Raw genomic sequence first — 16,704 nt, forward strand, 5'->3', positions numbered from 1 at the left:
CCCAATTTTATTTTTTTTAGGCCTATGCAAACGTGACGTGCCCGAAAATCATCCAAGTAAAATAAAGCCTAAAAATCCTTGTGGTGTTTCAATACTTTCGGGCCCTGCCATATGTCCTGCAGCAGGAGATTAGTGCCAGTATGGGGGTATTTCTAAACTTAGAAGAAATAACCCAATAAATGTTGAGGTGCTTTTCTTAACTTGCATTCTCTGTCTGAAAAAGATGTCCTATAAATGAGGCATTTGTAAAAAATGTAAAATGGTTTTTCATGCCAGATTTCCACAAGATTCTGCAAAAAAACTACGGGTTTAAAAAAGTGATTACACCATTCAAAGAATTTACTTAGGGGTGTGGTTTTTCCATCATTCCAGCACCTCCAGCGCTCTTCCAAAGTGGCCAGGTGCATAAAAATAAGTTCCTACAAAATTTAACATAATTTTCTAAAACATTGTGATGAACCCAAAAAGTGAAAAAAGGGTTAAAAATTGAGGTCAAAGGGAAAACAAATGTAATTTATTTATACAATATACTGCATAGTGTGTGTGTGTGTGTGTGTGTGTGTGTGTGTGTACCATAGTTACATAGTACGGTTGAAAAAAAAGACATGTCCAACAAGTTTAACCAAGGGACGGGAAAAGGGAAGGGAAAAATTTCTACACATAGGAGCTAATATTTTTTTGTACTAGGAAATTATATAAGCCTTTTTTAAAGCCATCTACTGTCCCTGCTGTGACCAGCTCCTGCGGTAGGCTATTCCAGATTCACAGTAATCATAGTAAAGAAGGCTTGTCCTTCTTTTTTTCTTTTTTTTTTTTATCCAGACGAAGGGAGTGCCCCCCTGTTTTTTTAGGGGGTTTTACATGGAGCAGAATTTCACCTTATCTTTTGTATGTGCCATTTAATATATTAATGTAAGTTAATCATGTCCCCCCTTAATCTTTTTATTTATTTTTTTTATTTTTTTTTCCAAGGCTTAATAGGTATAATTATTTTAATCTTTATTCATAACTTAGATTCTCCATGCCCCTTCTTAGCTTCATTGCTCTTCTTTGTATTTTTCCCAACTCCAGCGCATCCTTTCTATGAACTGGAGCCCAGAACTGAACTGCATATTCTAGAGGAGGCCACACTAATGCTTTGTAAAGTGGTAATATTATATCCCTGTCCCGCGAGTCCATGCCTCTTTTAATACACAATATCCTGCTGGCCTTCGAAGCAGCTGATTGACATTGCCTGTTTTAGTTTATGATCTACTAGTACATCAAGATCCTTCTCCCCCAGTGTAGCTCCCCCTAGGACATATGATGCATGCAGATTGTTGGTACCCAGATGCATTACTTTATATTTGTCTACATTAAACCTCAATTGCCAAGTGGATGCCCAAACACTTAGTGTGTCCAAATCCGCTTACAATTTACGAACATCTTCCATAGACTGAACAATACTGCACAGTTTGGTGTCATCTGCAAATATAGAAATAGTGCTATTAATCCCATCCTCTATAGCATTAATAAATAATTTGACTAATAGTGGTCCCAGCACTGAACCCTGGGGTACACTACTTATAACCGGGGACTATTCAGAGTAGGAATCATTGACCACAACTCTCTGGATATGGTCCTTGAGCCAATCCTCAATCCAATTACAAACTATACTTTCTAAACCTATAGTCCTTAATTTACCCATTAGGCTTCAGTCATATCTGAGTTGGGGTCCCGTTCTGTCGGAGTTTTCTGTCAGAATGGGACACCGAGTAGACACAAACTGACAGACGGAAACCAGAGGTTTCCGTTTCCATCACCATTGATTTCAATGGTGACAGAGCCGGTGCCCGTGGTTTCCGTTTGCGTCTGTTGTGAACCGGACCCGTAGTTTTGCCGGAAGCAGTGGCGTAGTCTAGCACGCTATTGCTTCTCTATTGCCTCCCTTTGTAATTCCACCCACAAGGTTTAAATCTCGTCACAATCCTTTTTTTTTTTTTTTTTAAGGCTTTATTTTCAAAACTTTTGTTGTACAAAACACTTCCCAATATACAATCAATACAAAACAAAGACCTTAACTCCTTAATGACCGGGCATGTTTGTACCTTAATGACCAAGCCAGATTTGTCAAATCTGGTATGTCTGACTTTATCAGAGAATAACTCTGTGAAAGTTTTGAATATCCAAGTAATTCTGACATTGTTTTTTCGTCACATGTTGTACTTTATTTTAGTGGTAAAAGTAGACTGATACAATTTGCGGAAATTAATTAAATAGAAAAATGGAAGAAATTTTGTCAAAATTACCATTTTCTCCTATTTTTAACTGCAATACGTCACATATGTACACATACTGTACAATTTTTTTAATTAAATATATATTTCTATCTCTTTACTCTATTTTGGCAGCACTTTTGAAAACATAAAATACATTTTCAGCAATTTAGAGGACTTACAAATTGAATAATCATTTTATAAATTTTGAAGTACATTTTGTTTTCCTGCACCAAGCCAGGGTTTCAGAGGCTCATAGGTCTCAGAGTGATGGAAACCCCCACAAATGACCCCATTTAGAAAACTAGACCCCTTAAGGTATTTACCTAGGGGTATAGTAAGTATTTTGACCCCACAGTTTTTTGCTAAATTGAATACATAGCAGGTGGAAAAAATAATTTCACTTTTTTTCATAAAAGTATCAGTTTGAAAACCAATTTCTTTGTAAAGCGACCATGAAAATGAAGAAACGCACCCCAAAATCTATCACCCTGTTTCTCCTGTTTTCAAAAATACCCACATTGTGGCCCTAATGCGCTGCCTGGACACACGGCAGGGCCCAAAAGGAAGGGAGCAACAGGAGGCTTTCAGGACTCCTATTTTGCTTGAAAATGTTTTAGGCCCCACTGTACATTTCGAGAGGCTTTGAGCTGCCAGAACGATAGAAACTGCCCATAAACTACCCCATTTCGAAAACTAGACCCCTTAAGGTATTTATCTAGGGGTATAGTTAGCATTTTGACCACACAGGTTTTTCGCTAAATATATTGGAATTAGTCTGTAAAAATTAAAATGTACTTTTTTTCTGAAACAACATAGAAATTTTTATTATTTACAAGGAATAACTAAGAAAATGCACGTCAACATTTGTAAAGCAATGTCTTCCGATTACGACAATACCCCATATGTGGTAATAAACTGCTGTTTGGACCCACAGCAGGGCTCAGAAGGGAAGGAGCGCCATTTGGATTTTTGATTTTGCTGGAATGGTTTTCGGTGCCATGTCGCATTTGCAATGCACTGGAGGGACCAAGACAGTGGAAACCCCCCAAAAGTGACCCCATTTTGGAAAAACCTTCAAGGAATTTTTCTAGGGGTATAGTGAGCATTTACACCCCACGGGTCTTTTGCAGAGTTTATTAGAATTAGGGCGCGAAAATTAATATCAACATTTTTTCCACTAAAATGTTGAATTTTCACAAGGGATAAAGAAGGAAAAAAACAACCATTTTTTATAAAGCAATTTCTCCCGAGTACGGAAATACCCCACATGGGGTCATACGTTTTTCATTAGAAATGAATTAACCCTTCCAGGACTGATCCATTTTTTGCTTTCATATTTTAGATTTTCACTCCCCGCTTTCCAAGAGCCATAACTTTTTTATTTTTCCATCAATAGAGCGGTGTGAGGGCTTATTTCTTGCGGGAGGAGCTGCAGTTTTTATTGGTACCATTTTTTAGTACATAAGTGATTCAAAAGTTGTATTACATTTTTTTTTTAGAGCGAAGGTGACAAAAAAACAAACTGCGATTTTGGCGGTTTCAATTATTAATTCTTTTTAAGGTGTGCACTGTGCAAATTAAATAATGGTATATTGTAATCGTTCTGACTTTTACGGACGTAGCGATACCAATTTTGTTCATTTTTTTTACATTACTTTAGAAGAAAAATGCGAAAAGGTGTTTTTGTTTTTTTAACTTTAAAAAAAAAAATTCTCACTACTAACTATAATTCTTCTACACATTTTATTAATCAATCCCCTCAGGGGACTTTGATCCAGCGATCATTGGATCGCTGGTACAATATACTGCAATACTAATGTATTGCAGTATATTGTTATTCTTACAGGCTTCTGTAACAGAGCGATCGCTGTACCTGTCCGTTAGTACCGAGGGGGCCTGCTGTAATACACAGCCGACACCCGCAGCTTATGGAGCGGGCTCAGCACGTGAGCCGGCTCCATACATCAACCACCGCACCATGACGGGCAATTAAGTCTTAGTGCGCAAAGGGGTTAATGCGCAGTGGATGGTTCAAAGTGAAAATTGCAATTTTCCACCGATATGCCATTTTAGTGCATAATATGTTGTGCCCAGTTTGTGCCACAGAAGACAAATACCTCATAAAACGTTAAGCGGGTTCTCTCGGGTATGGCGACGACATATGTGTGGGCGCAAACTGCTGCTTGGGCACGCTGCAGGGCTCAGAAGGGAGGGAACGCCATTTTGCTTTTGGAGCGCAGATTTTGCTTGGTAGTTTCTGTTTGGGGTTTTGCTGATATTTCAGTTTATAATGTGGGGGTATGTGTAATCTCTGCGGAGAACATCAGGGCATAATAAGAGGGTATAATAATGGGGTAAATAAATAATAATTCATAGATATGTGCCCGGTGTCGCACTGATAAATGGCGCCCGATCTTATCCACTTTTGGACACTGCACATTTTGCAATCGCCATATTCTGAAAGCCAGAACTTTTTTATTTGTTCACCACCGGAGCCCTGTGAGGGCTTATTTGTTGCGGGACAATCTGTAGTTTTCATTGGTACCATTTTGGGGTACGTGCGATTTTTGACTTATTTATAGAAAAAAAAATAATTCTGAGAGCCATAATTTTTTTTATTTTTTAGTCAAAAAAACGGAGTAAGGGCTTGTTTTTTGCGGGACGGATAGAAGTTTTTATTGGTACTATTTTTGGGAACATGCGACTTTTTGATCACTTTTTATTCTTTATTTAGGGAGCGGTGGTGACCAAAAAAATTGTGATTCTGTCATCGTTTTTTATTGATTTTTTTTGGGGTGTTCATCGTGCGGGGAAAATAACATTACAGTTTTATAGTTGGGGTCATTACGAACGCGGTGATAGAAAATATGTGTACTTTTTTAACGTGTTCATTTTTTTTCTATAAAAAAAATGTTTTATTATAGGAAAAAAATCATTTTGTGTTTATAGAACTTATAACTTTTATTTTTACACCTTTTTTTTTAAAACCTTTTTATTACTTTTTTTTTACTTGTCCCACTAGGGGACACTTAGACTTGCAGCTTTGATCGCTGCTAGAGTACATTACACTACACACGTAGTGCGATGTACTCCTAACTGTCATTGTGACGTGACTGTCACACTGACAGGAAGCAGAGGAGGAACGGCCGGAGGCTGTTCCTCCGAGGCTTCCGTACATGGCAACCCGGAGGTCATTATCTGACCTCCGATTGCCGTGACAAGCATCGGTAGCCCCCACGATCACTTCGTGGGGGCTGCCGATGTGCTTCAAACCACTTAAATGCGGCGACGGCAATCCGTCGCCGCACTTAAGGGGTTAACTGCCGAAAGCAGCGGCGATGGTCCGCTGTCCGGCGAGACTGATGTCTCAGCTGTCTAGGACAGCTGTCAGCGCGCGTCTGTCACTGTGTTTACACAGAGTGACAGTTTGAAATGCGGACGAAAATGCACGTCCTGGAGCGGGAACTAGCAGCCGACCAGGACGTGCATTTTCGTCCTTGGTCGTGAAAGGATTAAAGGCATTAGTACCGTATAGAAATGTCAACCCGCAGCAGATGCACTGTATGACATTGACAGGATATACAAAATTACCATCTCCGAAAGCCTGACTGAATAAAAACTAACATTCACCCGGTCATCCTTGTGCTCTGACCCCAAACACACACAGTTCAGTCACACTAAAGTGACCATTAAACCGCAGTTTCTGGAGTCTCTAACAACCTGGACCAAATTTTCCCAAATTTATCTGGACATTTTCTGCTCATGTATAGCTTTTTATACATGGGTATATATTTATTCACCAGTTGCTGCCAGTGTAGTAAACTCGGACTTTCTGTATTCTTCCAAGCCATAATTACAATCTTCCGGGCACAAAAAAGAACAAAGCAATAGAATATCTTATCATAGTGGTTTTGTGTAACTTCATCCATAATGGCCAAAAGGCACATCTGAGGGGTAAGAAGTCGCGGTAACTCATAATGGGTATGAAGAAATTCCACTACCTCCGACCAAAAGGGGGCAACTCTGGGACACAACCACACACAATGTAAGAAGGTACCGACCTCCGACTGGCAGCGAAAACAACTATCCGAAGCCAATGTCCCCATCCTCTTAAGCCTAACTGGCGTGTAATAGTTCCTATGCAAAAAACGAGATTGTATGAGAAATTCCCGTGCACCTACCATCAAATAAAAAAGAGGATTCCACCTCCCGCCAGTCCTCTGTCAAGTTGGGAACATCACCCCTCCGTTGCAGATACGCCTTATCAAAGGGTCTAGAACCCAGAATTGTCATGAAGGTGTACAATTGGGTGAGGACCTTTTGAGAGATCTGGAGCACCAAGAAGGTCCTCTAGCCTAGAGAAACCTACCTGAGCTGACAGAGCCAAATTGGGCACAATCTCCTCACAATCTTCACCCACTATTGTCTCTTTCACACACTCCTTCATATCACTTCTCACATACAGACATACACTACCGCCTTTCCTATTTGTCCTGTCTTTCCGAAACCGTGTAAAACCTTGTAGATTTACAGCCCAGTCATGAGAAGTCTAGCCATGTTTCAGCAACAACAACTATATCTATATTTTTCTTCCAGTACCAAGGCCTCCGGCTCCCCCATTTTGCTTTCTAGATTTCTGGCATTTGTGAACATAAACTTTAACTTGCCTTTCAGTTTTTCACTTTCAGTATTAGAAATGATTATTCATCATTATTTGGGCATTTTTATTTTTATTGTTTTGTAACAAAAGGATCTCCTTATCCTGTTGTCTAGTCCCCCTCCCCACAGTCTTTCTCCCCTCACTAATATAGTCTGACCCCTCTCTAACCTAACTACCCCTTTATTTTCTACATTGACCTCCCTCCTCAGCCCTAGTTTAAATACTCCGCCACCCCAGGTAGAATTGTCTCCCCCAGCACAGCAGACCCCCTTCCATTTAGGTGCAAATCATCTGCAGAATACAGTTTGTACCCCAATGAAAAGTCAGCGCAGTGCTCTAGGAACCCAAAGCCTTCTCCTCTACACCAAGACTTAAGCCATGCATTTAACTCCCTGAGCTCCCGCTGTCTTTCCTGTGATGCGCATGGCACAGGCAGTATTCCTGAGAATACAACCTTGGAGGTCCTTCCCTTCAGCCTGTAGCCTAGTTCTTTAAAATTATTCTTAAGGGTATGTTCACACGGCAGGGGTCCGTAACGGCTGAAATTACGGGGATGTTTCAGCCTGAAAACATCCCCGTAATTTCAGCCGTACCGGCATGTGCAGGCGCTTGAACGCCGCGTCAATTACGGCTGTAATTAGCGCTGCTATTCATTGGAGTCAATGAATAGCGGCTCCAATTACGGCCAAAGAAGTGACAGGTCACTTCTTCTACGCGGGCGTCTATGTACGCGCCGTCATTTGACAGCGGCGCGTAAATATATGCCTCGTGTGAACAGACAAACGTCTGCCCATTGCTTTCAATGGGCAGATGTTTGTCAGCGCTATTGAGGCGCTATTTTCGGGCGTAATTCGGGGCAAAAACGCCCGATTTACGTCCGTAAATAGGCCGTGTGAACATACCCTAAGGCTCCTCCACCTACCATGTATTCTATCATTGGTACCCACATGGACCACGACAGCTGGATCATCACCATCCCCTCCCAGTAATTTATCCACCCGTTCCACCACATGCCGAACCCTGGCACCAGGGAGACCGCAAACCATTCGGTTGAGGTGGTCTTGGTGACAAATTATTCTATCCATCTTCCGGATTATAAAATCCCCTCAAACTACTAATTGTCATCCCGCAGACTACTAGCTGGGTTGTTCTCCTGGCTGTTAGGGAGATCAGTATCCACTAGGGCTGCCATTTCTGAGACAGACACCCTCGTATCATCACACAACTTGGCAATTTTGCTTGCAATATCAGAAACTGGATTGGCCTTCCTTTTCTTGGACCCCTTTCTATTGCCCCTAACTACATTAACCCAGCTACTTGCCTGATCCTGCTGACCCGTGTCTTCACCCTCCAGTTCTACCCCACTATCTGCGTGCTCAGTGAGCAGCAAGCTCCGCTCAAGATTGTCTATCACCCTCCGTATTGCATTTTGCTCCTCCAGATCTCTAATGCGAGCTTCCAGGTAAACAACATGCTCACATCTGCCACAGAGGTGTTCACCCTGGATTTCCTGCTCCAGTCATTCATACATATGGCAAACTGTGCACTGAAGAAAACCTCCAATCTTTCTGTCCATTATCCCAGTTACAAAAAAAACTGAACAATTGAAAAAGCAAAGAATAGTATTTACAGGGACTTTAAGTCTTTTTAACTCCGTTTTTATAACTCTACTTGTATCACAAGCCACTTAATTCAGCTAGCCCAAAAACCGGAAGCTCCACTGAGGCCTGCAGGCTAATTTATATCACCTGAGAGCAGTTAACCCCTCCTAGTCAGCTGCTCAGCAGGAAAGCAGCTGCAAAGAAAAAACGGTTTATGTATATATGTGCACATATAATGTTCCATGTTAACTATTTTTGCCATTCTTGGCGGTTTTTAATACATAAACGTAAACCGTATTGCCTAAATTTTACATCAAAAGAAAGTACATTATGGGACGAAAAAAATGTCAATTACTTATGTTAAACCATCCGCGAGTTATTCTCAGCGAAAGTAACACATACCAGATTTTAAGAATCTGGCTTCGTCCTAATGCTCTAAAATGGCTCAGTTTTAAAGGGTTTAAGGAGAGTTTGTGACCTCCGTTCTCACGATCAGTAGTGGGGCCCCCAGCGTTCAGAAAATGATCACCTATTCTGTGGATAGGTCATAAGTTTATCATTCTGGGAAAAAAACCTTTTTAATATGTCCTATTTGAAAGTGACTTGCTACCTACAAAATGCTAGGAACTCAGTGCCTTAGGGCATTAGATTATGTATGTACGTACGTACTTGTAGTACACCATAAGATGGCTGAATGTATTTGTAAAGTGTTCATTCCTGCTGAAATAGTCTTTAACTTTCCAACTATTTTTTATTGTCCTAGTGAGAACTCCCACTTTGCTGCTGAAGTTTACAAAGATATGCCAGAAACCAGTTTTACACGCACCATATCCAACCCAGAAGTAGTGATGAAACGAAGGAGACAGCAGAAACTAGAAAAGAGAATGCAGGAGTTTCGAAGCTCTGATGGCCGGCCGGACTCTGGTAACAAAGTTACTACTTTTATTGTTTTATCCTACTTGTGTAATTTTTAAAGGTTATGTCAGACAAAGGATATGCGGATAAGTAATATCTGGTCGGATCCCCACAATTGCTAGAATTGAGTTCCAGAGCATTTGTTCCTCCTCACTGCACAACCACAGTGTTTATGGGGCTAATGGAAACCGGCAACCCTGTTCCAGTGACTGGTGGGATCCTGTGGATAGGTGGTAAATGTTACATAGTTACATAGTTAGTACGTCTGAAAAATGACACATGTCCATCAAGTTCAACCAAGGGACGGGAAAAGGGAAGGATACAATTTCTACACATAGGAGCTAATACTTTTTTGTTCTAGGAAATTATCTAACCCTTTTTTAAAGCCATCTACTGTCCCTGCTGTGACCAGCTCCTGCGGTAGACCATTCCATAGATTCACAGTTCTCACAGTAATGGAGGCTTGTCGCCTCGGTAGGTTGAACCTTTTTTTTTCTCCAGACGGAGGGAGTGACACCTTGTTTTTTGAGGGGGTTTTACATGGAACAGGATTTCACCATATTTTTTGTATGTGCCATTAATATATTTATATAAATTAATCATGTCCCCCACTTGTCCCCCCATGTCGTCTTTTTTTCAAGGCTAAATAGGTTTAATTCTTTTAATCTTTCCACATAACTTATATTCTCCATGCCCCTAATTAGCTTCGTTGCTCTTCTTTGTATTTTTTCCAACTCCAGGGCATCCTTTCTATGAACTGGAGCCCAGAACTGAACTGCATATTCTAGATGAGGCCTCACTAATGCTTTGTAAAGTGGCAATATTACATCCCTGTCCCACGAGTCCATGCCTTTTAATACACGACAATATCCTGCTGGCCTTTGAAGCAGCTGATTGACACTGCATGCTGTTATTTAGTTTGTTTTACAAGTACACCCAGATCCTTCTCAACAAGTGAATCCGCCAGTGTAGCTCCCCCTAGGACATATGATGCATGCAGGTTGTTCGTACCCAGGTGCATAACTTTACATTTATCTCCACTAAACGTCATCTGCCAAGTGGATACCCAAACACTTAGTTTGTTTAAATCTGCTTGCAATTCATGAACATCTTCCATAGACTGAACTATATTACATAGCTTGGTGTCATCTGCAAAAATAGAAATAGTGCTATTAATCCTATCCTCTATCATTAATAAATAATTTTGAATAATAGTGGTCCCAGCACTGAACCCTGGGGTACACCACTTATAACCGGGGACCATTCAGAGTAGGAATCATTGACCACAACTCTCTGGATACGGTCCTTGAGCCAATTCTCAATCCAATTACAAACTATACTTTCTAAACCTATAGTCCTTAATTTACCCATTAGACTTCTATGAGGGACAGTGTCAATTGCCTTTGCAAAGTCCAAAAACAGTATATCCACAGCGGCCCCTCTGTCTAGGCTTCTGCTCACCTCTTCATAAAAACAAATCAGGTTGGTTTGACAGCGTCTGTCCTAAGTAAAACTGTGCTGGCTGTCACTTATAATACTATTTATTCTCACAATTCTGTATATAGTCCTTCAATAGCCCCTCAAACATTTTCCCCACAATGGATGTTAAGCTTACTGGTATATAGTTACCCGGGGAAGACCTAGAGCCCTTTTTGAAAATAGGCACTACATTTGCCCTGCGCCAGTCCCTTGGCACTATACCAGTCACTAGAGTATCTCTAAATATTATGAAGAGGGGGACAGAAATAACTGAACTAAGCTCCTTAAAGGACCAGTGTCACGAAAAAAATTTTTTTTAGATCAATTTAATTTTAGTGTTTTATTAAAACCATTTTTAATTTATTTGTGTGTTTTTGTGTTTTTCTTTTTTTTTTATTTTTTCACTTTTTCTTCCCTATGGGGGCTGCCATTTTTTTTTCCATCTCTGTATGTGTCGATTAACGACACATACAGACATGCAGTCCCATAGTGAATGCGAACGGGGCCCGTTCAATCCACTATGCTGTACGCCGTCTGTGTGGGAACGGCGCATGCGCCGCTCCCACACAGTCCAAATTGAACTGTGCGACATCCGGCGCCATTTTCTTGTGGACCGGAAGTCGCAGCCGGACAGTAAGATTACTACTTCCGGTCGCGGCTTCCGGACTTGTGCACTTGGAGCGGAGGTAGCAGACGGACCGGACGGACCGGAGGCGGCAGGAGCAGGTAAGTTAGGTCTGTGTATGTACGTGTTTTACTGTGTGTTTACTACTGTATGTTTACCTACTACACTGTGTGTTAGCTCAAAAAATGGCGACACACAGTGTAGGAGGTTTGACCGTTCAATCCCCTCGTTTCTCCCGGCACTAGCCAGGATAAAGGAGGGGGGATTCTGAGAGCTCACTAGAGCGAGTGAGTTTTCTCAAATTTTGCAGCATAAAGCAATGTGGTTGCTTTACCACATGCAATGCTGCAATTTTGGGAATTGCTCCATCTAGTGACCAGCGCTGGGAAATATTATAAATTAGAATCTAATTTATAATATTTCCTGACTCGTGAAAAAAAATTAAAAAAATTTGAACAATGTTTAACAAATATTTTTTTCTAGCAACACATTACCTTTAAGAACTCTAGGGTGTAACCCATCTGGTCCCGGGGCCTTGTGTACATTTATTTTATTTAATTTAGCTTGCACCATATCTACATTCATCCAATTCAGTATATCAACTTAACAGCACTGGCAGCGGCTACATCAGGTGCTCTTTCTTCTGTTGTATATACAGAGCTGAAGAACCCATTTAGTAACTCTGCCTTCTCTTGATCCCCTGTGACCAACTCCCCATTACCACTATCTAGGCGTCCTACAGGTTCAGACCTTGGCTTTTTTGCATTTATATACTTGAAGAATTTTTTGGGATTTGTTTTACTATCCATGGCCACCTGCCTTTAATTTTGTATTTTTGCTGATTTTTATTACCTTTTTACAGATTTTATTAAGCTCTTTATAATTTACAAAGGCTATAGCTGTACCCTCAGATTTGTATTTTTCTAATGCCCTTTTTTTTGTCGTATTGCCCTTTTTACAGAAGGTGTAAGCCATGTGGGGTTTAATTTTAGTTGTTTATACCTATAGGAATACATTTTGAATTATAATTGTATGAATTGTATTTTAAGATCTCCCATTTATCATTTGTACCATTATTTTACATTAGTTCTTCCCAGTCTACATCTTGAATTGCAGCCCTCCTCCTGGGGAAATTGGCTTTCTTAAAATTAAGTGTTTTTGCCCTCCCAGCCTGTGTTTGTTTTTTACAGTATAGGTAAAATATAACTATATTATGATCACTGTTACTGAGGTTTTCACGAACATTGAGATTCCCAACAATCTCTGCATTATTAGAAATTACCAGATCCAACAGAACTTCACCTCCTAGTCTCGTCTTCCACAAACTGGCCCATAAAATTTTCCTGAAACAGGTTGAGGAAATATCTCCCCTTTGCAGTTGAAGCCGAACCATGACACCAATTAATATCCCGGTAATTAAAATCTCCCGTTATCACTACAGTACCCGTCTGTGTAGCCTGCTCCATCTGTTTTTATATAGCTGAACTTCCATCTCCTCTATTCTATTCTGTTCTATTGGCGGGGGGGGGGGGGGTCTATAGATTACACCAAAAGTAATTTTTTCAGTGATTACCTCCCTTTGCAATTCCACCTACAAGATTTAGACCTCCTCACAATCTTCACCCTCTAATGTCTTTCACACTCCCCTTCATATCGCTTCTCACATACAGACATACACCACCACCTTTCCTATTTGCCCTGTCTTTCCGAAACCGTGTAAAACCCTGTAGATTTACAGCCCAGTCATGAGAAGAGTCCAGCCATGTTACAGCAACACCAACTATATCTATATTTTCTTCCAGTACCAAAGCCTCCAGCTCCCCTATTTTGCTTGCTAGACTTCTGGCATTTGTGAACATCCACTTTAACTTGCCTTTAAATGTTTCACTTTCAGTATCACAAATGGGATTTATTTGGGCATTTTTATTTTCATTTTCACTGCTGTTTTGTAACGAAAGGATCTCCTTACCTTGTTGTCTAGTCCCCTCCCCACAGTCTGTTTCTCCCCCCACCAATATTGTCTGACCCCTTTCTAACCTAACTACCCCTTTATTTTCTACATTGACCTCCCTCCTCAGCCCTAGTTTTAATACTCCGCCACCCCAGCTAGAATTCTCTTCCCCCAGCACAGCGGACCCCCTTCCATTTAGGTGCAAATCATCTGCAGAATACAGTTTGTACCCCAATGAAAAGTCAGCGCAGTGCTCTAGCAACCCAAAGCCTTCTCTACACCAAGACTTAAGCCATGCATTTATCTCCCTGAGCTCCCACTGTCTTTCCTGTGATGCGCATGGCACAGGCAGTATTCCTGAGAAAAGTAATTTGGAGGTCCTTCCCTTGAGCTTGTAGCCCAGTTCTTTAAAATTATTCTTAAGGCTCCTCTACCTACCATTTATTCTGTCGTTGGTACTCACATGGACCACAACAGCTGGATCACCAGCCCCTCCCAGCAATTTGTGCACCCGTTCCACCACATGCCGAACCCTGGCACCAGGGAGACCGCAAACCATTCGGTTGAGGCGGTCTTGGCGACAAATTATTCTATCCATCTTTCTGATTTTAGAATCCCCTACAACTATCAATTGTTTTGCCTTACCTGCATTACCATCCCACCGACCACTAGCTGGGCTGTTCTCCCGGCTGTTAGGGAGATCAGTATCCACTAGGGCTGCCATTTCTGAGACAGACACCCTCTCATCATCACCCAACTTGGCAATTTTGCTTGGAATATCCGAAATAGGATTGAACTTCCTTTTCTACTGCCCCTAACTTCATTAACCCAGCTACTTGCCTGATCCTGCTGACCCATGTCTTCACCCTCCAGATCTACCCCACTAACTGCGGGCTCTGTGAGCAGCAAGCTCCATTTAAGATCGTCTATCGTCCTCAGTGTTGCATTCTGCTCCTCCAGATCTCTAATGCGAGCTTCCAGGTAAACAACATGCTCACATCTGCCACAGAGGTATTCACCCTGGAACTCCGGCTCCAGTCATGCATACATATGGCAAACTGTGCACTGAAGAAAACCTCCAATCTTGCTGTTCATTATCCCAGTTACAAAAAAAACAGTGAACAATTGTTAAAGTAAAAGAAAAGAGGAGTACTTGGGCTTTTACTCTTTTTTTAACTCCGGTTTTATAAATCCACTTCTATCACAAGCCCTTGATCACTAGATCTAACACACTCATCCTACCACATTTCGATTCATCCAGAATCTTTGGTGTTAAGGACAGCTCTGTTTTTCAAAAACAAGCTTCATCATTTTCAGTTTCAAGCTCTCCCTTTCGGGCTCTGTTCGGCTCCAAGAATTTTTACGGTAATGGCGGAAGTTACGGCCTTTCTTCATCTAAACGGTATCCAGATAATTCCTTATTTGGACGACTTCCTTTCAGCCTCGTCCGCTTCGCAGCTGCTTCTAGATCTAAAACTCGTCCTTCAAGTATTCTCTTTACTCTAGGCTGGTTGATAAATCACAAGAAATCTGACCTCTCCCCAAACCAGAAGAAAAATGTTTCCTGGGGCTCCTCCAACTCGCTGAAAATGACCTCTTCCCTTCCACAAGAAAAACAGATCTCGATTCCATTAAAAATGTCACTCTTCACAACTATACCACTGCATCCAAGACATTATGACAATCTTAGGTCTCCGAACATCAAAGTTCCCAGAAGCCCTCTGGGCACAAGCTCATTCGAGACCCTTACAGCGGTTTCTCCTCTGTGTGGGATGAAGACCAAGCCTTTCTAGACATAAGGGTAAAGGTTCCTTCGGCGGTGAGAATATCGTTGCACTGGTGGCTAATATAAGGTCTTCTCCAGAAAGGAGTCCCTTGGAGACCGAATCCTCAATTAGTCATCAAGACTGGTGCCAGCAGTCGAGGCTGGGGAGTCACACATCCTCTTCTCTGGTCTATTGCTTTTGGGATCCTCTCGGAAAGAGCCTCTAACCTTTTGAGAGAACGGTTTGCAGTAAAACAGGCGCTTTGGGCTCTACAATCGTCTCTGCAGGGAAGACCTATAAAGGACTGAAAAGTAGCAATTTTTACATGGGTTAAATAAACCACAATTCGGTTTGCAACTACTATTGGAGTGCTGCGATTATTTTTTAGTTGTATCTAAAAGGACCGTGTGGATGACTCAAGGACGCATAGTACCTTTCTGCATTGTACCTTTTCGACGTGCTGCTTTGTTCTAATATATATATATATATATATATATATATATATATATATATATATATATATATATATATATCCAAGAAGAAAATTCAGCAGCACTCCGATAATCCAGGTGAAAAAGTGAAGTTTATTGTGGCAACATGGCAAATGCAACGTTTCCGTCCCACCTTAGGACCTTTCTCAAGCATAGTGATACATACACATTCAGTGGTTTATATAGTGTGTATCTAATATGCATAATCAATCTCATTAGAATAATGGGGCTGACATATACATCTCAAAACAGCGTGATAAAGACAAGAAAAGAGTATCTGAACAACATAAATCGATACATATTGTGAAACAGTGAGTTGATATTAAAAACAACATAAAACATACATGATTTATGCAAGAAAAGACATAATTACATAAATCGCAATATTCAGCAGCTGGGTAGGAATTAGAGACTGCACGACCACTAGCCAATCAGAGAGCAGGTATCTGGTTGTTGGTTGACGTATGAAGCCTGTCATTCACAGCCAATATCTGTCCGGCTCCAGTGCGCATGCGTCGGATCAGTCCGGACCGGAAATGACGTCTCGCTTTAGTAACGAAGATACCGATCGTTTGGTAAACAGAATCTCGTCAGCACTCAATTGTAAGTAAGAGAACAGTATAAGCCGGAAATGACGTATCGCTCAAGGAACTAAAATATCGATCGCTGATAAACCGCAAACCATCGAGCGAACGATTGTATATAACATGGATTAGACGATCGCGCATTGTGTTTGTAATCAGCATCTAAAGGGTAAATATACCAAAGGATTATATATATATATATATATATATATATATATATATATACATACACACACACACACACACACACACACACACACACACACACACACACGGAACGGGTGGTATAAAAGCACATAATTATTCATAAACCAAAAGAATCATTTCTAATCAACAAATAAGGCCTCATGCATACGACCGTGTTTTTGCGGCCG

At 41.0% G+C, this 16,704-nt stretch overlaps 1 protein-coding gene across 26 annotated transcripts in view; it reads left to right on the top strand.

Annotated features, from left to right (window-relative positions):
• The window catches only part of AFDN (afadin, adherens junction formation factor), a 529,325-nt gene that overhangs the window by 83,872 nt on the left and 428,749 nt on the right, over nt 1-16,704 (top strand). For all 26 annotated transcript variants that reach the window (XM_075862614.1, XM_075862630.1, XM_075862615.1 and 23 more), the window contains exon 5: nt 9,283-9,443. In XM_075862614.1, coding sequence (XP_075718729.1) covers nt 9,283-9,443 — 161 coding nt within the window. The remainder of the gene's footprint in view (nt 1-9,282; nt 9,444-16,704) is intronic.

Source organism: Rhinoderma darwinii, chromosome 4, assembly GCF_050947455.1.
Source record: "Rhinoderma darwinii isolate aRhiDar2 chromosome 4, aRhiDar2.hap1, whole genome shotgun sequence".
Lineage (NCBI taxonomy): Eukaryota > Metazoa > Chordata > Amphibia > Anura > Rhinodermatidae > Rhinoderma > Rhinoderma darwinii.